The sequence below is a fragment of the Epinephelus fuscoguttatus genome, linkage group LG1 (assembly GCF_011397635.1).
Source record: "Epinephelus fuscoguttatus linkage group LG1, E.fuscoguttatus.final_Chr_v1".
Taxonomy (NCBI): domain Eukaryota; kingdom Metazoa; phylum Chordata; class Actinopteri; order Perciformes; family Serranidae; genus Epinephelus; species Epinephelus fuscoguttatus.
Window position 1 is genome coordinate 15,219,551 of NC_064752.1, and position 22,551 is coordinate 15,242,101.

Consider the following 22,551-nt stretch of genomic DNA (forward strand, 5'->3'; position numbering starts at 1 on the left):
GGATTGCCTGCACAGGGCTCTCAACATGGAGGTGGTTGAGCTGGTGGCTAGCAGCTAACAGTGCTAAAAACGTAAACAGCGCTAACAATGGCAACAGTGCAAACAGAGCTAACAGTGTTAATATGAAGGGGGAACCAGAACGCGGGAGATACATTTCTGGGATGACACCATTCTGAAACTGTGGGTCAGGATGGCATTATTAGTGGTAACCACTGTATGAGCCCAGTGCAGAGCAGCGGTGATTAGTTAGCCAGTGGGAAACAAACACAAGGACTCACATGCAGTAACATGAATGCGCAGCAGGGCCGTCTACCAGCACAAAGAACAGAGAAGCTCGGATTAGAACACACACAGAGGAGGCGTGACTTCATTCTCTCCTCAGGATGCAGTTACACATCTTATCTTTACATAGCAATTAGTTGTTTGCTGCTAAATTAATGCTCTGCATGTTGGATACAGCACCTCTCAACTTTAAATTCTTTGTTATACATCTGTCTTTTATGTTACAGGAGTGTTTACGTCTCAACAAACCTGTCAAAACTGATATATTTAGTGTGCTGACAGAATTTACGGTGTTAACATTAAACTACGTTACATGTTTCCTCTCCAGATAATCTACATTATGCAGGTCTGCTTCTTTGTTTCGGTATGTTCAGTATGTGCAGAGCTGGTGAGCAGGAATAACATATTAACTTTCTCTTCCCAGTATCAGTCTGACAAAGAATGTGTTTACAGTGAGTTTATGAGCTGGGTGAGACGCTTCTCTCTGCTTGTCTCTCAACAGAGCGGAGGCAGAGGAGGGCAGAGGTCTGCGTGCTGGATGGGGGCCACAGCCAGGCCTGATGGCAGGAGCCCAGAACACAGTGAGCTCTAATCACGTCCTCTAGAAGCCGCTGAGGTGTTACAGTTCACGTGGAGATACTGAAAGGTACAGATGGTAATGGATGGTGTTGTCTCTGTAAAAATAAGGTGCACAAAAGGTTAAAATTACACATCCTGTCGATAGATGTAGCGGCAAATAGAACAACTTCTACTGTTGGTAGATGAGGTGCATCGGAGAAATAATATAAGGAGAATCAATACCATACTGACCATAAAGATGCATGGAAAGTGAGCTTTACTGTTACTGTTTGCTCCCCTAAGCAGTTAAAAAACAAAAACAAGGGGAAAGGGGTTGAACTCTCTATCAAATGTTCAAATCAAAGGCAAATTTAATTCTGCATTGTATTTCTTGGCACAGTTGAATATTGTCTCAAGAAGTGTTTCTGTCCTTCAGTTATGTAATATCTCCTCTAAACCAACATCAGAGACCTCCGGAGCTCTCTCAAATTGAAAAGGACTTTTTGAAATTGTATGAAATTTTAGCTTTTGAGTCAGTGTAAAAGTGAAATTACTTTTATTTTCCACTCAAGTCAAAAAGTTTGATAAATACAGGCCTTGACCTACGGATCGTTACCAGGTATTCCTTTTCATCTACCTACTTGTCAACAGACCTTTTTCACGGCAGTCATAATGATTTAACACACATTAACTAAGGCTCTGTTCCATTTAGGCGTACCAGCAAATCGTCAGTTCATATGATAATCTGACAAATTAGCGTCCCACAAATCACGTAATTAACGTAACACAAAGTTATGTACTCAGTGTAAGACATGACATGACATGGAATCATGGAAGAATAACAACGTACTTTAAAGTAACTCAAAGTTAAATTGGTTTCATGCGGTTCCAAACTCTGGTCTCCTGGGAGAAAGTCCTGTGTTGTTTGTTTGACCCATCCACCACCCCAACCTGCGTCCTTACCAAACCTTTCTCATTCCAAGGTCGTCAAAGACTGCTACTGCAGGATGGCATTAGTTTGAAATGCTGTCAGACAACGATGTAATTTATGGTGCTAGAAAGTCCCCATAGGGCAGGAAGGGCAGTGGATGGGTCCAACAAACACCGGACTTTCACCCAGGAGCCCGGTGTTTGCTTCTGGTATGAGTGTAGAGCCAAACCATGTTTTTTTAACCTAACCACGTGCTTTTGTTGCACAAGGAAATAAACGTACCTACGAGGTCTTATACTGACAATGTGAGTCATTTTAAAAAAGAGTCTTTAAAACTCACAAGCAGAAAGTGTACATTTCCTGTGAAACTGGATGTACTCGTACTTGTCATCCTCTGCTTATCCGGGTCTGGGTTGCGGGGGCAGCAGCCTCAGCAAAGAAGCCCAGACAGTCCTCTCCCCAGCCACTTCTGTCAGCTCTTCCGAGGGAACCCCGAGGTGTTCCCAGGCCAGCCGGGTGATGTAATCTCTCCAGCATGTCCTGGGGCGGCCCCGAGGTCTCCTCCTGGTTGCCGGGCCTTTGCCCATGGGGTCTGGCTGGGCCCAGCCCGAACCGGCTACATGGGCTCGTCCCCCTGCAGGCCCACCACCCGCAGAGGGATCCAGAAGGGAGTGGTGCATTGCGGATTGGGCAGCAGACCAAGGCGGGGGCCTTGGCGGTCCGATCCTCGGCTACGGAAGTTGGCTCTTGAGAAACTGGAAGTGTATTTTGAAAAGACGCAATGCATGTAAGAGGCGTAAACGGTGTCCCAGAACGCCAACAGACGCATCCAGGATGCTTAGTGTGCAATATGTAGACGTGAAAGTCCACTGACCAAGTGGTCATGTGACAATGTGTTGTCCTCACACGAACTTTCAGTCTTAATACAACTTCCTTCTTTACTCCTGTCAGCGCATTGGACACATTATCACAGCCTTTCTGATTCTGTGGGTTATATAGTATGAATTGCGGTGCATTACTTCATGTAGGTATACGTATGAGCAGTGCATGAGAAGAGCCTGCCCACTGAGCCATGCCTGCAAACCAGCAATACAAGCTGTGTTCTGAATCACATAGCTACTTTTTCTTTTTACTATCAGTAAGTACAGCAGCTGCCCTTACAAAGTCCTGTTGCACACAACTGGGATACTCTACTCTGTCGATTGCACCATGAACTCTGACCCTCTTACACACATATCCATTGCAGTCTGTAGCACGAAACTCAGATCTTAAAGTTATTGCTTGATTGTACCTTGGACATGAAACCGCCATTCCCTGAGCTCACCAGAGACGGAGGTCTATCAGGAGAGTTCTGCTGTTGCTACAGTACTTTGCAACGTATGCTGTTTGCTGTTTGAAGTTATAAGTGCATACTTTGTAGATTGTTTGTGATGGAATGATTGATTATAGTCATTGCAGCTCTCAATAAGCTGTCATCTGTCTGCAGCTCAGTCAATGTGATATATCTTCAGCTGTGCAGAGAATTCAGGGTCAGAGCAGCCAGAGAAGCTGGCTTGAACACTATTCTGCATGTAAAATACGACCGGATACAGCAGAACATTCTGGGCTTTTTGGCATACTGCATTTAACACACTATGTTTTAGGACATACTAAATCTTTTTCTGGCCTACTGAACAGCTTGATAGTAAGGGTAATAGAACGCTCCGATGATACCAGAGTCCTGCATCTTACAGGCAGCAGCAAACACAGGGAGGCTTGAATCCAAAAGCACAATACAGGTGTGGAGATGGGCGGGGGAATCTCAGGTGATTGCAGGGCAGCTGGGAATGCCCGGATCTGAAATGACATGAGAGTTAGCGCTATGGAAAGTAAACACAGAACAGAAACATGAACAATGATGACGACAGAATCCACCCATGGTTACTATTATTTACTCCTGTGCTTTTCTGCTATGATGTATCCAAATGTCTGCTGTGCTTACTGAAATCACCAGCAGGCTATATTTGCTTTTCTTATGTAGCTGTATGATACAGGTAGCAATTTAGGCATTAATGTGTCTTTAATTGTTAAACTGATTGCGGTAAATTGGTCTGATTACTCATAACAAACAAAACCATGGACTGACAAGATTATTTGTTTCCTTTGTCATCAGTGATTTTGTCTCTATTTTGTTGCGTTTCTCCAAAATTAAAAGCCTTTCACTTCCTTTAGCAGCAGACATTTTGCCACCGGGGAGGTGCTGTGCTCATTAAAGTTTTTTCCCTTTTCATCAGTGTTGTGCTCGCTCCAGAACTTTAAGCATGAATGTTTCCTGCTTCCTGCTGTAAACAATCCAAATTGGCACATAACATAAAACAAAAAAGGAACAGAGACCCGTTTCCTCTGCGTCGGCCTCGTCTGTTTATATCAATTATACTAATCACCATGACGCTGATGTAGTAATGATTTATTTCGTGTCCAGCTGTGCTGTGAGGGGAGACACTAACTTGAATTGGACAGACCTCACAGGCATTTATTGGTGTAATCATCACTCACATGATGTACTTTTGAACAGGCTATGATTTTTCTTTTGATTTGTTGTGCCAACAATTTTAATCCATGAGCACTCACCCCGCCACCCGAGGCGATCATAGCATATAATAAACCCTCCTGACGGAGCGTGCTAGCAGAGCCATCACAGGTGTTAACACGCCTGTTGTACTGTGTTAAATGTAGTACACAGCCTGGTGGTTTACGCAGTGAGGACAGATGTTGTGGTGCGTGTTGTGTGGAGCCACAGTGTGATGGAAAGAGAAACTGATGGGATGTCACAACACTGTCTCTTAGATCCCTGCTGTGGGGAATGCCACACCTATTTACAAGGATCACTTACACAGATTTAATCATGTATAGAATATTCTGCTCCACAAAGGGAATTCAGATCTGTCTATGGATAATTTTACTATTTATTTTCCTGTTTACCCAAAGAAAAATCATTTAATTCCTTTATCATGTCTGTGAATACAGTTTGAGGATCATACCAAATTGTGAGCTTAGCTGAGCTTGGCACCGACTGTGGATATCTTCTCCAAAATATTCAGGCTGCAAGGTTCAATTTATTCATCCATAAAATCCTGGAAATGATGCTTAATACAAAACATAAGAAACAATTATCTGTAAAATAAAACCAGGGATTAAAAAAGTGTAAATACTACAAACTAAATCGTTTCATGTTCCAGGTTCAGGTTCCCAAGTGGTACAGCAACGGGGTCCAGATTTCTCCTTAGGATGCTTTCACACCTGCCCTGTTTGGTTCAGTTCAATTGAATTCGAGATTGTTTGCCCTCTGAGTGCAATTCATTGGGGCAGGTGTGAACACAGCAATCACACTGTGATTGAACAAGAACCTTCTTTAAGAGGTGGTCTCGGTCTGGTTATAACTGAACTCTGGTGCTGTTCGTTTGTGATGAGAAGGTGTTCCGACCTGGATCTGAACCAACTGCAGTCACATGACACATTGTTTGGGTTGAACATGAGCATGTTACAGTCCTGGAGGATTATTAATGTGCACCTCCTCCTGTACTGCCTTAATATGCACATTCAACACATCCAATGCGTCAACACATTGTTTTCTAGTTGGAGCCGCGCCTCGTTTTCAAACTGTATGGTTTGACTAAAATGAACAATGACAGCAATATAGTCCACGATGAGCAGCGCTAAAATCAACCTGCGTAGTTGTCCCTCCATTGTGACATTAGAAAGTGTCACATTTATCTTGCAAGTGTACTCTTCTTCAACGTTTTGTTTACTTCCTGGATTTTCCACACATGGAAATTCTGACCAATCAAGAGCAGCTTTCTCACACAAGGCATTTGATCTGGTCCGCTTGTAAATGCTGCCGTGAGAACACGAACCAACTCTAGGCAATTATGCAACTTTATAACAAAATTAGTCCCTGATTCAGACCAAAGTAAGACAACTCTGGGTCTGAAAACACCAAGCATCATTAGTTCAAGGTCGACACAGTTTAATACATTCAGCGTCATGCTTGCGTTTGGCCATGTCGTCGAGGTATTTTGCTTTTTCTGTCAAGTGGCTGTCACTCACTCTACAGCAGGATATCGCACTTGAAAATAAAAGCTCTGTGGTGGAAATTCACTGTGCTTAAAAATACTGTAAAGTGTGTTTCTTTACAAACTTCGACCCACTTTTGGACCGCGACCCACCAGTTGGGAACCACTGATTCAGTGTGTGTGTGTGACACTGTTCAAATGCAGCAGATGTCTTTCATCCTCTATAGGACATCTTAGACAGCTGGACTGAACACACAGTCCACTGTTCTCTCTGTGGATGTTTACACAGTGATCATCTTACTATTAACCAATAAACTAGAAATCCAACACTCAACCACTTCCTGTTCATGTGGTTAAATATAAAATCAGGGACTCTTCTGTCCTCTGTTGAGCCTCTCAAGCAGTGCGTTTTCTTCCTGCCTCTTTCTTTAACATCTAGCTCTGTAAAATGACCTATAACCTTAAAAGTAGAATACATGACCTGTGTAGTCAGGACACCGCCCTGAAGGAAGTGGAAGCTGACCAAGAAGTTCCTGGAAATCTCCTGTAAAACTCGAAGCATGTCAGACAGACTTGTGTATGAACTGTACTTGCAAAAACACTTACCACTAAGCCAACGAGCATTAAGCATCAAACCCTCAGTATTAGGCAAGGTGTGTTTCCCACTTAAAAGAGGAGGTGCTCCTATTAGGTTAATCTCATGATTAAACATGTCTTGCCTTGAAAATGTGCAGGAAAAATGGGGAGTATCCACACACTGCATGAAAACAGTTTCTCACTGCCTCACAAATACTTAGAGCTTTAATCCAGTATTCAAATACTCTCCATTAAACCCTCAGTGACTTTGTTACTCTCTGCACCTGATCAAAATGTACGACAAGATGTGTAGACTGGATATCCTTATTGCGACTTGTGCTTTTATTGCGAAGTTGACCCGTTCTCTCGTCTAATACATGTCATTGTACCATTGAGCGTGTGTTAATCTACACATGACCAATATTGTAAAGCTGAAACTGAACTGGACTACTAGTGGGCCAGGAGATGCACATCAGACATTGTAAGTCGGTCGCAGTTTCGTTAGGTTTCACTGTCACTGTTGTCAGGTTTAGGCGCCAAAAAAAGATCATGGTTTGTCGATCCCAGCACCAGATTGAAACAATGTCATGCTTAAAACCCTCTGGCTGTGAACCTTGGCCTCCAGACGCAAAAAAACAACCTGTGACAACTCTTAGTGGTGGATCACTTGGCTTGTGCATCAATGGAGAACGCAGTGATGTGAATTGCAGGACACACTGATCATCAACACTTCCAACGCAGCTTTATGCATCGTATATGTTTTTATGTAACATGAGCTGATGTAACTTAAATACTAAAATACGTCAGTGTTGACTTTTGGTTTTACACGGGACACTAACTTGAGTCTCCTCGGTCAAAATCCTGTGTTTGTTTGACCCATCCATCCACACGGACCTCCTCTATGTGTGGACTTAATTGCTCTTTATCATGGATGTATCAAGAGAACTGGATACAGTGTTGGAGGCGGGGCGCCATTGATTCCGATCAGAGCTGCTTAGTGGGGCTCCGTGGCGCATGAAGCCAAAAAGCTTGATTTTCCACAATATGAAATAACCAGATCCTTTGTATCTGTGGGCCCACAGAACAACCACTCTAGAAACATCTGCTGGCTGAACCACTGACTTAGAGTTTCGTGGTCCACTGACATGAATGGAAGCAAAATGATTATATTATATGGCTCTTCAAAACTTTCTAAATGTTATCTGACCCAAATGGATCAAATTCTGAGAGTGAAAGGAAACATTTCATGGGGGGTTACGACGCCTAAAAAAATGTATCCACTGATTTACAGACATCTCTGACAATGTAAGCCTATGGGAAAAAGTTTCTATGGGCCACACGGCATCACGTGACCCGGAAGTTGTAATTCCATGTTTGGCCACTAAGCAAACTTGGCTTTAAAACACGGCTACTACATCAACTGATTCCCTCTTTTGCTCCGGTTATAATTACTTTGACCACTAGAGGTCGCTGCCTAACAATTAACATAAATGCAGGAGGTCAACTGATAACGCCCATTAAATGGGATGATAGAATTAGTGGCAGGTGGAGATGATCAGATACCAGTAAAATGTCTTCTCACTGTGCTCTGTACATCAACACTAACAGGTTTTCTGTGCCGGTTGACCCCTTCAGGTTGTGTGCCCATGAGGTCGTCCATGCTGGTCCTGTTCCTCCTCTTCAGTGCCCAGGCTGTGGCCGCCATCGGAGGAGCAGCACAGCAGCAGGCTCCAGGCAACAACCCCAGCTCCATCCCCACAGTGGACCCCAAACTCTTCACCAAGCGCCGCTACCTCTCACCCCGGGTGCTCTTCAGCGCTCAGCCGCCTGATGCAGAGCCGGCGGAGTCACAGGGTGGCAGCAAAAGGACCCGCAGACGAGCGGGGCAGTCTCAGCACCGTGGAGTTTACTCAGTGTGTGAGAGCATCAGCGTCTGGGTGGGCAACAAGACCAAAGCCACAGACATCTCAGGCAACGAGGTGACAGTGCTGCCGGACGTTAATATCAACAATGTCAACAAGAAGCAGTACTTCTTTGAGACGACGTGTCACAGCGCCCGCTCGGGCAACTCTGGCTGTTTGGGGATCGATGCCAGACACTGGAACTCCTACTGCACCAACTCACACACTTTTGTACGAGCACTGACTTCCTTTAAGAATCTGGTGGCGTGGAGGCTCATACGCATCAATGTGGCCTGTGTGTGTGTGCTGAGCCGCAAGTCATGGCGGCAGTGAAGACTTTCCACGCACATCACAGGATCACACATTCAGTCAAATAATACTGACATACTCATCACCAAAGACTTGTCACCCTCTGCACAAAGTAAATTATTGGTATATGTCAAAGTATCAGGACTGCATGTATAAACACCAGGCCTGGGTCAAACAGTATCCGTCTGTAGCTGTTGTTTGTACCTGTTCAGGTGTAACAAACGTTAAAGGGGTTGTTGCTGTGTCACTTATCACCTGACTGTCTTAGCTGCGGTTTGTAACAGCTTGCAGAGGTTTAAAACTTAGCTATCAAACATCTAAGAATTAGTCTCAGAGGGAAACTCCACAGAGAGTCTGTTTTCAGTACGACCGCAAATGTGGAAAAAGCCTTTTGTGGCTCCAAAGGTAGCGGATAAATCGCCTCAAGTGATGTCACTTGAGTCAGAGTTGAAGACGACAAGTTTGAAATGTAAAAAAATATGGATGTATGGAGAGAAATGTGACTTCTGCAGCCCGTTCCTTTCTCTAGTTGAGTTTAGCAGTTCAAGGCTGCATTAGTGTTGCATCGTGGGTAATGTAGGCAACAGATTTTGATAAGGAAGAAGAATATATGGCATAAAAAAGAAGATATCTCTTTCTGCTGCATCGACTTCGGTCTTTTTTTTTTGTAATGTTATTCTTTTAAGAAAGCCCTAAAAGCTAATCTAGGGGACTTGCAGTTGTTCGCTGAGTGTGAGGAGTAGGACACATTTACTAAGCTACCTACTCTAATTCACAGTGAAGTATAAGAGTAAACTTTAAGAGCAACTCTTAAGTGATTGTGTGAAATCCTTCATATCTGCAACAGCAATTTCCCTGTGAAGTAACAACAAACTAATAGGCATATTCCCCGATCAGCCACAATAATAAATCAGTGACAGGGGAAGTGAAAAACATTGATCTTTTCATTACAATGCAACAACCTGGCAGCCATGTGGATGCCACTTGACACGTCCAAACCACCAAAACCCTGTTGCAGACTAAGTTCAATCCATCATGGCAACAGCATCACCAATGGCAGTGACCCCCCCTGCAGGAAAATGCGCCACGCCACTTGGCGAGAACTGCTCAGGAGCAATGTGACAAGTAGCCTAAGACGTCACAACAAGGCTACAACATGGGGTACCAGCATATCCCACGGACGCTTGATTGGATTAGGATCAGAGGAGCTGGAGGCCAGAATGACGCCTTACACTCTATAGCCCCTTTTACACTGCCAGATTTTCCGCGAATGTTGGGCCGTTTTGCCGGCAAGCTGCAAAAGCTTAGACACACAGAGCCGGACTGGCGAGTTGATCTGAGGTGCCCAATTTTCTGCCTTGTAGGGTAGCCATATTGGTGGAACCCTTTTAGTTTAAACAGACCGAGGCGGCCTTCTGCAACGAGAGGGGCTGTTGAAGACTTGTGGGAGGAGCTGTTGATGACGCCGCATGTGCGACCCACTGGCGGTGGATAAACAGGAAACAGCTGATAGCAGGAATTAGCGAGCAGCTAGTAGCAAGAGGGAAACGCAAACCTGAAAGACACTGTAAAGATGAGCAACTGGGGAGACAAGGAATTGCGCGCCCTCCTTGTACTCGCAAACGAAGAGGCCATTAACCGTAAGATGACGGGGACGGTGAGGAACGGGCCGACTTATGAGAGAATCGGCGAAGGACTGACCAGCCGCGGCTTCCCTCTCACGTCACTGCTTACGTCACACGCTGAGCTACACGTTTTGTTACTTGCTCACGCCCCCAATTGCCCAAACAAAATCGAGGAGTGAGGCATTTTGCCACACTCCTCGATTTTGTTTTTATACTGCCAATGCTGAAAAAAGACTGATTGGGCTTTCCTGCAAATTTGCACAATTCTTATCTAAAAAGGGCTTATGTCACTTTTCTCGGGCCATTCCTGAGAAGTGTTTTTGGTGTGGTGCATTGTCCTGCTGGGGGAGGCACTGCTACGGCTACAACCACAATAATAATATCACAGCACCTTTAAAAACAGAGTTCACAAATGGAACAGGATAGGGAAGCAGCAACAGGATACTCAGAAGGCAATGTGACAACAGAAAGCCAAATAGTCCAACCAGACATAAACAAGACAAAGTGAGGGAAGGGTTAAGTTAAAGTTAAAACAAGAAGACAAAAAAAATGCAAGATGCAGGGCACAAAATGTCAATATAAATAAATAAAAAAGATCAAAAACAACAAAAGCAATAAAACACAAATAAAAATAAAAGGAAATTAAAAAATGACATCACACAAAAGCAAGTCTATAAAAAGGGGTTTTAAGAAGTGATTTCAAAGAGATCACTGATTCTATGAACCTTCCATCCTCAGGCAGGTCAGTCCACAGCTAAGGAGCCCTGTTGGCCATCGCAGCTCCATCATCCAGCTACAGTCTCCCTCACACTCTGTACATTTATACTTAAGTCTTTCACTTTCAGCAGTCTGATAAATACAGACTCAGGTTCAGTTAACCACTGCTAAACTACAGCTTAACCAAAAGTAGCCTACAATAAAGTTACATCATCAGATCTGCCCCCCACAGCCACAGGTGAGTCAGAGCTGGGGAAATGTAATCAAGAGGAAATTAGTTTCAGCTGTTTACATGAAGACTACCTGCTGTAGAAATAACTTTAAACACCAGTGGAACAATGTGTGTGTTTATCATGTACAGTCCAGCTCCATGTGACCTTTGGCCTCCTTTCAACCTCTGCAGCAGATTTAATCAAACCTCAGATATGATGACCTCTAGTGGCGTTCAGGTGACCACTACAACACACAGGAAGTGACTGCAGCTTGTGAGGTCACAGCAGTGGTGTTAGGGAACGACGTCATTTTGTGAAAGGCAGCCTGTCTGATACGTTAAACCGCAGCTGAGCTAGAGACGGAGTTTTCGCACCACGACTCAGTCATGCTGATTACAGGCCGTGTTAGTTTTCTGCCACCTGTTATATAACTCTATAGCACCTCCCACTCACCACACATAGACTGACACAACCTACACGTGTTGGAAATACAGTTTGACCCAGGTCTGATAGCAGCAAACCTTTTGTTAAAATGTTGTTGGTACTGTTATTTATTAAACACTTACATGAACTGTGTGTTTATGAGGTTTATTGTGTGGATGTGAGGCCTGTTGTTCCTCAGGGACCGACGACTGAGTGACTAACCTCTTAACATAAAAAGGAAAATTGAGTTATTTGGCCTTGGTGGAAATATGCAGAGAAAACCCATATGGCTCCATTTTACTGCCACTAATTTGGTGTTTTGGCTTTGCTTTGTGTTTTCCTCCTGCTCTTTATCCTACAGCATATATGAAACAAAAAGGGAAAAAGACATAAACATAAATAAGCCTGTGATTCATCAGCCTAACTCCGGTTGATAATATCATGGCTCGCCATTTTCTTTGTTTTGGCAGTGACATTTCAGAGTTGTCAGCGCACAACAAATCATAGAGGAATACTGTCAGTGTTCTCATCAGGCTGGTGATTTTTTTTTTAGGCTCAAAGCCCAATTTTTGTATCTTAGCTGACATTCAAGATGTCTGAGGTGAGCTCAGAGAGCTTGGAGGTAAAGTGGAAACAGAAACAAAGAGGCAGCTGAGGTTATGTTCCTGGAAAAATACACTTCTAGGAGAAGTACCATTTAAGCTGTCCACCTGCCAACAGTAAATACATTTTTTCAGAACCAACTTGTTTAGTTTACTGCTGACTTGTTTACCGCAAATTAAAAAGCACTGCTCTAAATACAATACAACACCGCCCTCTAGAGGCCACAGGTAGGAATAAGTCTTTAAATAAAACAATTGGTGTTTCTCAGAGTCAAGGATCCTTCCTTGGTAGGATGGGTCCGTCCAAGGAAGGATCCTACAGAGCCAAGGCATGAGTCCTTCCAGCATTCAGTGAACACACATTGGAACAGGCAAACAAGTGTTCTCAGGTGTGCGTCATTAACCCTCAGCAGACTTAAATTAAATGTGATCATTTTGGCACTCTCTAATGTTGTTGTACAATTTTAAACAAATGCAACCAGCATTTTCAGAGTCATGTGACTTTTAGGGAGATTATATTTCTGGATTATACTTAAGAGAAACAAACAGGTAGGCGAAATGAAACTTTTGTGGTACCCAGCGCTCCATCTCTGCTGTAATCAATTATTCCAAAAACTTTTATGTTTTATTTAAATCACGGTATTTTAAATATCTCAGTATTTGGCAGTGGACACATTGGAAAGTGTAAATTATGAGGTTTCTGTCAGTATATTTTTATACTTGTATTATAAAAGCTGCTGGAGATATTAATACAAATAAATGACATATTAATCTAAATCTCTCCGAGCTCCACTGGCACAGGTTTCATTGAAGAGGCCCTGCCCTCACTTCCAGCAAATCATGCTCAAAGAATTGTGGGTACTTTGTACCTGCTGAGGATACACACATGCATCCTTTAAAATTCTCTGAATGAAGGACTCTGTCCTCGGCAGAATTTGAAGGATCCTCGACACTGGATTTGATGATGTAGCATCCTTGAAATTCAGCCATTTAAGGATCCTTAAACACCCACTGTTTTAACATTGGATCAGGTGTTAATATGTCATACTGAATACTTCCGGTCATGGATTTAAGGGAGTTTAGAGAGTGTAAAGCGAGACATGCAAGTCAAAACAACCAATTTTCAATTTTAAGATTCTTGTCTATTTTGCCTACATGTCCTCTTTCAGACTTATGGAAAGAAAACCCCCAAAAATACACATTTAGTGTTTATTGTAGTTCAGATGTCTGTTCTGGAAATGTATCCAAACAGCACAAATTTAATTAGATAACGTCTCATTTGCACATTTAAACATAAAATCTCAAAAAACTTGTAATACTAAAAATAAAGTCATCAACAGGGGGCGTTTCATGGTGATATCTATTAATTAGAAGTTTTTTATCCTAGTATACTTTTGTTTAAACATGTATTACATTTTACAACACATATTTATAAAGGCTGTTTTCCCAAAATGAGTTTCTCATACTCTGAACCAAAAATCTCAACTTCAGTATCACTTACATACAACAAACTTTCCAGTATTATTCCTATCTATATTCTGAAGGTTTTCACAGAAACTTTGATATATTATTCATAGTCTGATTTATCTCACATTTTGCTCCTAACAACACGGCGAAAATAGATTTTTTTATGGCTACAGGCAAGGTAGCATTATTTGTATGACACATATACACCAGGGTGATTTAATGTGCTTCACAGAGCAATAAAGTGTCAGTGTTTTCTGATTTATGGAGGGATAAAAAGACACATTCAAAATCCCTTTTTTCTGAAAACCTTTGACTCTGATGTGTCAACAAAGTGAAACAAGAATTTTGAACCAGGCTTCATCAAGTTTAGATTTTTGTTCTGGAAATGTCTGTAAATTAGTCCAGAATTAATGAGATATTGTTTCGTTTGCATACTTAAACAAACAATTTCAGAAAACTTCTAATTCTAAAAATAGCAGTCTCAATAATGTAGGTCATAAACTGAAGACATTTCATGGTGGTTTAAACTAGTTAAATATTTGACCCTGGGGTGTCTCCCCTTAAAATAAATAGTTCCCGGCGTTATTGAACACTCAGGTAAACTGAGGTCTTAATAAAATATGCCACACATCAGTATGTTGCTTTTACAACACTGAGTTTTCATCGTAAAACAGTGTTTTAAAAGAAAAATATAACTTACCACAGCAGGGCGCTCCTTGTTTAAGGAAGCTAAAACTAGTTTGTGGCTATATCTATTGCGCATGCGTCCTGCTGAGTTCATGTATACGCGGGTAACCTCGGACAAAACAGCACTTTCGATCTTTTTTTTTTTTCAGAAGTGGAAGAAGTATTATTTAAGTAAAACAGCTATACTACAGTGCAGAAAAAACTTTCTAGTTTAAGTAAAAGCACAAAGTTTTTGCATTGAAATATACTACAAAACACATGTATAAAAAGTAAAAGTACTCATTATGCAGAATGGCTAATTTCAGCATCCTGTATATTAAATAACTGGGTATAGTTATTGATGCATTTATGTGTGCATGACTTAATGTCGCAGCTGGCAAAGGTGAAGCCAAATCTAACTACTTAATTCACTGCAGTGTAGATTAATCTATAATATTACATCCTAATTCATTAGCTGATCATGTTTTTTATTAACAATCTTGATCTGCAGAGTGACACATTACCCTAATTAAAGATTTTACAATTAATGTAGTGGAGTAAAAAGTACAACAGCATTTTTTTAGTTCAGATAATGGCATAAATGTAGAAAGTAATGACTATTATTTAAGCAGGATTCTTGACCTTGGATATAGTTTGACACAATAACCTGAAATCTTGAAAACAGGTGTGGCTGACATCTCCTGAAAAAGCTAGATTTGGGCCTTGAGCTCAGACTGGTAAAAATAAGGAAACAACTGAATGATATGTAAGCTCAAACAACATGATTTTGATAATTATTACATATTATTCATAATAATTTCTATGTTTGCTTTTAATAGAATTAAAATGTAATAATAAAATGTAAAAGCATACAAATATAACTGGTCACATTTGGTAACAGGGACAATAATACACAGAAATAAAGAAAGTCAACAACAAAGCAGCTTCCTTCATATAAAATAGTTTATTCAAAGTATGGCTAAAATTAAATTAAATTAAATTAAAACAATTAAATTACATTAAATTGAATTGAATTAAATTAAATTGAAATTAATTAAATTAAATTAAAATGAATTAAATGAAAGTAAAATATCAGCAATGTCAAAAAATACATTTTGAAATTTTTTTACTTTAGATTTTTAAATTTTCTTTAATTCGTTTTATTTATTTTTTTTTGACAAATCTTACGATTACAATCTAAGTTGCAATTTTAGTGGGAATAATAAATTTTGCATTTCATTTTCATTGAAAATTGTACCAAACAAGCATGCTCCCTCATGTCGGGGATATTTTTTGTAGGCCGGGGCTTTTCTGTAGCATCATAATGCTTCATTTATAGTGGTATGTTAAGACACATTTAACCTTTAGCAAGACAAAAAATTCAGCTCCTGTGATTCTCATGTTGCACTTAGCCATATTGCAATTTCTATAGTATTTGGATACAGACTGTGTTTGCACTTCTCAGTTTGTCCACTAGATGGAGACATTGTTGTAGCAAAATACTTTCTATAGTCCTATAATAATGTTTCTGTTTAATCTTCATAAATTGAACAGTTTTCATTTTTAGTGCCACATGAAAATATACATAGCAAGTTTTAAAATGCTGTTACACACTGTCAAGACTCTAAAGAGAATCTAAATTTATGAATTACTGACAGGCTCTGTATTTCATGATAGTCTACAACACTAACGTTAAACCTGTTTAAATATTTATAATAAACTAATCAGCATGACCTGTCCTCATAAAAGTCTACAACTCCATAATTACTTCTGCCTCATCACCTCTGGCGTCTCATGGATTCATCAGGGTGACAGCTGCACCATATGGATATCGGGTTACATTACTGCACCAGATTTACATATCAAGCCCAGTAGAGGAGGGTGAGGAGAGGGCGGCGGTGGAGAGATAATGGGATTTTGACTCCATTATTGCCCGAGGATATGGTTTCAGTTTGGGTGTACTTCCACTGTGATAATTACAGCTCTGAATTCATGTCAGGATTGGATGACCGAACTGATATCAGGTTAACATTGATGCTGCTCAGTGAGCCTGTTCAGGGCTACATGGAAACTATCAATCATCTGTATTTCAACAGGGTACAATAATCTATCTATCTATCTATCTATAAATGAATCCTTTGATATATTTGCTGACTCTTGTTCGAGCTGTCATCTGATAACTGGAGAGGAGGAAGGCAGTGATGTGATGAGTCTCATGATCCACCCGGGCCGATCCTCACTGATACTCTGGCAGACGAACAGGGGGTCGCTGTTTCCCTCCCACATCAGTGCAGCAAACAAAGGAAGCACAAACATGAGAAGCTCGACTGTCAGAGTGCATGAACCCGAGCTGACCTCCGCCGGCCCGCAACGAAGACGCAGAAGAGACTCATATGAGGCCTCCATTCACAGGAACTGGCTCACAACACTACAATACCATGTATGCATACTCATGCAAGTTAACCAATAACTGTGTCTTTATATAGAATAACAAGTACAATTTGCATAATAACACATATGCAAAAGAACTTTCAAATACCCTATAAGAACATCAGCGGTTTGGCAAAATGTCTGCAGTGATGCAGCTACTGTGCCAAACCGTAGTGGTGAAGAGAAAGCTGAGCTGGTAGGCAAAGCTTTCGATTTACTGGTCCATATATGTCTCAACCCTCACCTATGGTCATGAGCTCTGGGTAGTGACCAAAAGAATGAGATTGCAGATACAAGGGGCCAAAATGAGTTTCTTCTGAAGGGTGTCTTGGCTCAGCTGGGCTAGTGTAAGGAGCTCAGACATCCGGAGGGAGCTCTGAGTAGAGCCGTATAAGTATATTAAGTATATCATAATGCAAGTGAGAGAATCAACAATGAGTAAATTACACCTCCTCTACCTATTTTTTAAGAGAAACAACTGCAACATGAACAATGTCATAAAATATACTCTAAGATTCATCCCTGCACTGCAACGTGTGCATGTGCAGCCCGTTCTCATTCCAAAAGTTGTCAAATACTGCTGCTTTAACAGTGATTTCAGCATCAGACACCTGACACAAAAAGCCACCTTTCGTGGCGGTATAGTACGCCGTCAGGTGGTGTCAGTTGGTAACATGGCCAGGCGGAACCTTTGTTTTGCTATGTCACCGGTCAGGTGTTCAGCACCTGTCACAGCGGTATGGCGTCAGTTCATTACGTGGCTGGATGGCACTTGTCCCAGCGATATGATACATAGCTGGACAGCGTCAAGATAAAACGCTACAAGTAAAGACCTAACATAAAGAGCAGGCAAGTCCGTATAGGTTGGACAGGAGGGGTGGTGGATGGATCCAACAGACCCCAGGCTTTAACCCGAGAGGCTGGTGTTCGCTTCCCTTAGAGCCAAACTATGATTTTTTTTTTTTCTAAACCCAACCATGTGCTTTTGTTGATGTCCCGGTGTTGGTAGCAGCATCCTGGAACGTGGACAGCAGATGCAGAAGGATACCTAACGCATAACATGTAGACGTGAAAGGCCACTGACAAAGCCTCAGCAGGTGACGTCCTGGGATGAGAATGTGTTGACATGTGTCATCTCCGATGCAGCAAGGCCAAAGTCGGTTTCATCCGAAGAGTGTTTAGCTCAAACAATGCACACCTCTTTTGTGTCGCTGTTTGTCAGAAGACATGAACTAATAAGTTGAGCAAGGCGAGGTCAACTGGTCAGTTAAAAAACTGACATGATCAGTGTGGTCTCTTGTTTCCACTGAAGTATGTGTGCAGGCAAGTCAAGTGGAAGTCCATTCATTCCTATCTTAGCTAACAGGCTGCTAACTAGCTAGCAGACTAATTACTGCAGTTCAGTTGCATGTGTTTATCGTCAAGTGAGTTTCTTTGATTGAAAAGAACTTGTTTATGTTGTTTAAACACAATGTTAATCTGAGTAATGTCATTCTGCTAAAACATGGTTATACATTACACACAGTCAGATTGTCATTTCCAGTCTGACAATGGAATACAGTCAGATTTAGGGCCCAAGCACCACGTGGTGCATGGACACTTTTGAAATCCAAGGAATTTTTATTCCTTTTCTTCTAAGTGAATGGTATTTTTGAACTCACGAAGCTCAACACACACATCACATTTGGTGAAAGATTTGATATTTTAGGGGTCTGCTCTTAAGTTCCAAAAAATGGCTCAGCAGCGCCCCCTACAAAACTTGTCTTGTACGAAGCAGCTCCAGACGCTGGTTTGACCTATATGTACCAAAATTGGTAGGCACATGTAACGTTCCAAAAAAAGTCTCTTGGAGCCATAACCTAAACCCAACAGGAAGTCAGCCATTTTGAATTTAATGTGGGATTTTTTTTGCATTTTTGGCCATTTTCAGGGATCGTACTTTAACGAGCTCCTCCTACAGATTTGATCCGATTAGTCTCGCCACCAGACAATCAGAGATCTCCGCCTTCTGATAGTCTGGGGACACTCCTTTCTAAAGTGTGTTTAACACACCGGAGAAAACGGCCGGCAACAAAGCAACGCCTCTTGCATTTTTGAAAAGGACACGCCCTCCCGTAAATGTGCTCTCCCCCTTTTCTCGTCTGCAAGGAAACAAACATACAGAGAGCTTGAAAATGGGTGCCGAGAGATTTAACTCTGTTTTATCAAACGTGTGCTCAGTCCACAAGATTGTGGAAATGAAGGACTTACAGCGACTTAGTTTAAAACTTTTAACACAGTCAGACTGTGTTTATGATCACAAGAGTTCAGCGAGCCACCGAAGGATGGATTTACTGCAGATTTACTATTGGTTCTGCAACGTAGGGAGTTTTTTTAAACTCTGAAATTGTATCCGCCCATCTAAACACAAAATCAGGGAAAAAGACGTCAGACTTTAGTTAAGCAAAGCGTCTAAAGACTGACTTATGAGTCTATGATCCGATTGACTTCAAATTTGGTGTGTACCATCTGAAGACACTGAGCATCAAAGTTGAGTTATTTATTCTCTATCTGTACTGTATATTTATGGTATGATTTTTATTTATGTTATTACTCGTAAAATGTTTTATTGTAATTTTCATGTTCAACTGGCTGTGGATTTTGTCTACATATGTTTATATTGCTTGTATAAACCAATAAAAAGAGAATTACAAGAAAAGGTTTAGTGTGTCATAGTTGTTAAATTTAAGTTCTCAAGATATGAAATCTACTCAAACAAGCTGAGCACAAATTGTTACCTCACGTGTACTGTGTAGCTTCGCTAGGTTTGTTTTAACAGTGTTCAGTGTGAACCAAATGGGGGTAGACACTAAAATGACGTCTAAATTCCTGGTACAGCTTCTCTAACTGTGCCAGTCAGTGAGTTATCTCCAGTCACTGTGTTTCAGGTGCATACTTTACACAAGTTCCCATATTTCCATAATAAACACTGATATCTGTGGCACTGTGTAGGATGATATGCAGGTTTAAAAGTGACGATAAACTCTTGTCTAACTTCACGGAGGTATAAGAAGTAAAGGTGAAAATGTCACCTGAAGACTTATATTTATATATAAATGTGTTGCTGTCAGGGGGGGCATTATAACAAGATTGTATGATATGCTTTGAAATATCTCTAGCCCCTCCCTGCACCATCTGAAAGGTGCTTGGGAAGAAGAGTTGGGAATGAGGTTACCTGATAAGACCTGGCAATCCGCAACTGAGAGAATACACAAGTCTGAGGCGTAGTATACTCCAATTTGTCTCTGCAGTAGCAGACTTGCCAGACTGTACCTGAGGTTGACCCCACCTGTCAGAGGTGTCATGCTATACCACATGTTTTTATCCTGTTGTTCGATTGCCCCATTTTAGTCATCTGTATTTGAAACTCTTTCACAGATTCGGTCGTAATTTACCACCCAACCCTGTAACTGCTGTGTTTGGAGTATCTTAAGAAGGCTCGTCCCTTTCAAGTAGCCAATCAGACTCCATGGCTTTTGCGTCGACTAATGAAGTTCCAGTGAAAGTTCAGTCATGAAAACAATACTTTTCATGCTCAGGCTGTAAGTTTCTCTCTCACCCTGCCATTCACTTCTTGCACAAATGCTCACTCACTGTCTGTCGATGTCATCGTCTGGGTAGGTCAACTGAGTCACCAGCTGATTCACAATCAACCAATAGCACAGTGACACACCTTCTCTGTGAGCCTATCATCTTACCGCTCCTCATTTTAAATATGGTTCTGTTTCTACTGTAGTTCTTTCTTGCTGCTGTCATGCGCGCCCTCCACCTCCCCATCACCACCCTGTCTTTACGGATTCATCAGCCTCAAATGCCTCATCAGCCTCAGCAGTCAGCAGCCTTAGAGTCAAACAGGATTTACACTTGTGCAGCAGACCCTACGCACGTGGCCTATGTCGTTGTGAGAATTTATACTTGTGCCGTGGTGTGTCTGTGTCACTCTGCAGTTACACCTCCACAACACTAGTCGGCAGTGGGGTTTAGTTGATTCAAAACACACATCAAACATGACTTAATAGCAACAAATTCAAACGCAAGTACACAAATCGGCTTCACTATAACTCGCTGCATTCACGGACAAACACTTGTCTTTATCTGGACACATTTTCCCCACAAATACAACATGCTAATGTTTTTAGCACAAGCCTATGGCGTTTTACATTGTATAAATTAGCCTAGTGACTAGCGGAGATTTTCTCCTCTCATATGAAGCCAGGGACAACAGCAACATTTAACAAAGGTAACGTCACAAAATTTGGCTCCATTACAACTCACACAACTGTCTTATACTAAACATGTTTTACAAACAAGTTCAACATGCTAACATTATTAGCACAAGCCTATGGCATTTTACACTGTATAAATTAGCTTAGCGACGAGCGGAGATTTCCTCTGCTCATATGAAGCCAGGATAAATCACACACAAGACTACGGTGTACACGTCAGCAGAGAGCCTACACCATAGGTACGGCATCAATTCAGCACAGAAGTATAAATTCAGCATCAGCAGCCACCACCAGTGTCTGGACTCCATGGGGGGATTTATCGTGCTGTTGCTCAGATGTCCCTCGATCACAAAATATGTCCTTCTGGTGTCCAAGCGCCAAAGACTTCTGTTAAATCTTAATCAGTCTAAATCATCTGTTAATCTGTACACTCATATTCTGTATTGAATATTATCTTTACGCCATTCTTCTGTCTCTCCTGATTGAAATTCTCCTGAAGTGGAAGGACAGGGCTCCACCTTCACGTGCCAGTTGGCACGCCTAAAGCGAGAAGAGCTGAGGTATCGCAGTCATGGCTCTATTAAAAAATACTGCAAGGCGTGGCAGCCCTTCCTGGACAACTTTAACAACCTTCCATGTGCCAGGTTGCCTGAATAAGGCCTTCATCCCCACCCCTTTGATTTAGTTCAAGTTCCGTTATCTACTTATTTATTTAATTATCATTATTTTATAATTAAATTTTTTTATTGATTTTGGTTGGGTTGGTACATGGCAGCTCTACACATCAAATGAGATGTTCAGTCTTGACAAACAAAAATAAAAATACAACACAAACAGGGTAATAGAGTTCCCTAAATTTGAATAAATACAAACATTAAAATTAATATTACTAATAATTAAAATATTTTATAATAATAATAATAATAATAATAAGAAGAAGAAGAAGAAGAAGAAGAATGATAATAATAAGCAGGCAGGGCAAGACAAAACAAAAATCACAGTTTATTTCTGGGGGTTTATTTAATCACTATCATTTACTTTATTTCATTTTATTTTCTCTTATTTATCTATGCTACTGTTACTATTGATCTTACCATTGACCTTAGTTATTTGTGTCTTACTTTACCTCACCTACTTGTTCTTTTTATTACTGTCTGCCCATGTACTGTGTTCCTTTTTGTACAGATTACCTGAAAAATGTAATAAAAACAGTTAAAATAAAAAATGTGTTGGGCTCCTAAAGACCCTCGGGGGTCCCTGTAGTGGATCTGGGTGGTCTCAGCACACTGAGCAGTTTAAATTCATTACATTTACTCATAAAAAAATAGAGACTGCAAACAGATGGCAGATTTCTACACCAGTTTCACATCTCCCACCCACATGGATTGTTATATAAGTTGGTATTTACTCATATCTACAAATACATTTCCTTTACAGATCAGGTTTATTGGACTGAATCTGATTAAAGGGGGCTTCTTTGGTGATTTTTATCTTTGACATTACATTTAACACCTCATTAACACCCCTGGCAGTGA

The 22,551-nt window shown here is 41.2% G+C and overlaps 1 protein-coding gene across 1 annotated transcript; it reads left to right on the forward strand.

Moving 5' to 3' along the window:
- The first annotated feature begins 801 nt into the window (after positions 1-801).
- Positions 802-11,698, forward strand: ngfb (nerve growth factor b (beta polypeptide)). Its single transcript, XM_049579125.1, has 2 exons — positions 802-928; positions 8,035-11,698. Exon 2 carries the CDS (start codon positions 8,046-8,048, stop codon positions 8,631-8,633), a length of 588 nt encoding a protein of 195 aa, XP_049435082.1. The 5' UTR covers positions 802-928; positions 8,035-8,045; the 3' UTR covers positions 8,634-11,698.
- Positions 11,699-22,551: the final 10,853 nt, after the last annotated feature.

Coding starts and splice junctions, on each gene's coding strand:
- ngfb (XM_049579125.1), top strand. CDS start 8,046: ATGAGGTCGTCCATGCTGGTCCTGTTCCTCCTCTTCAGTGCCCAGGCT.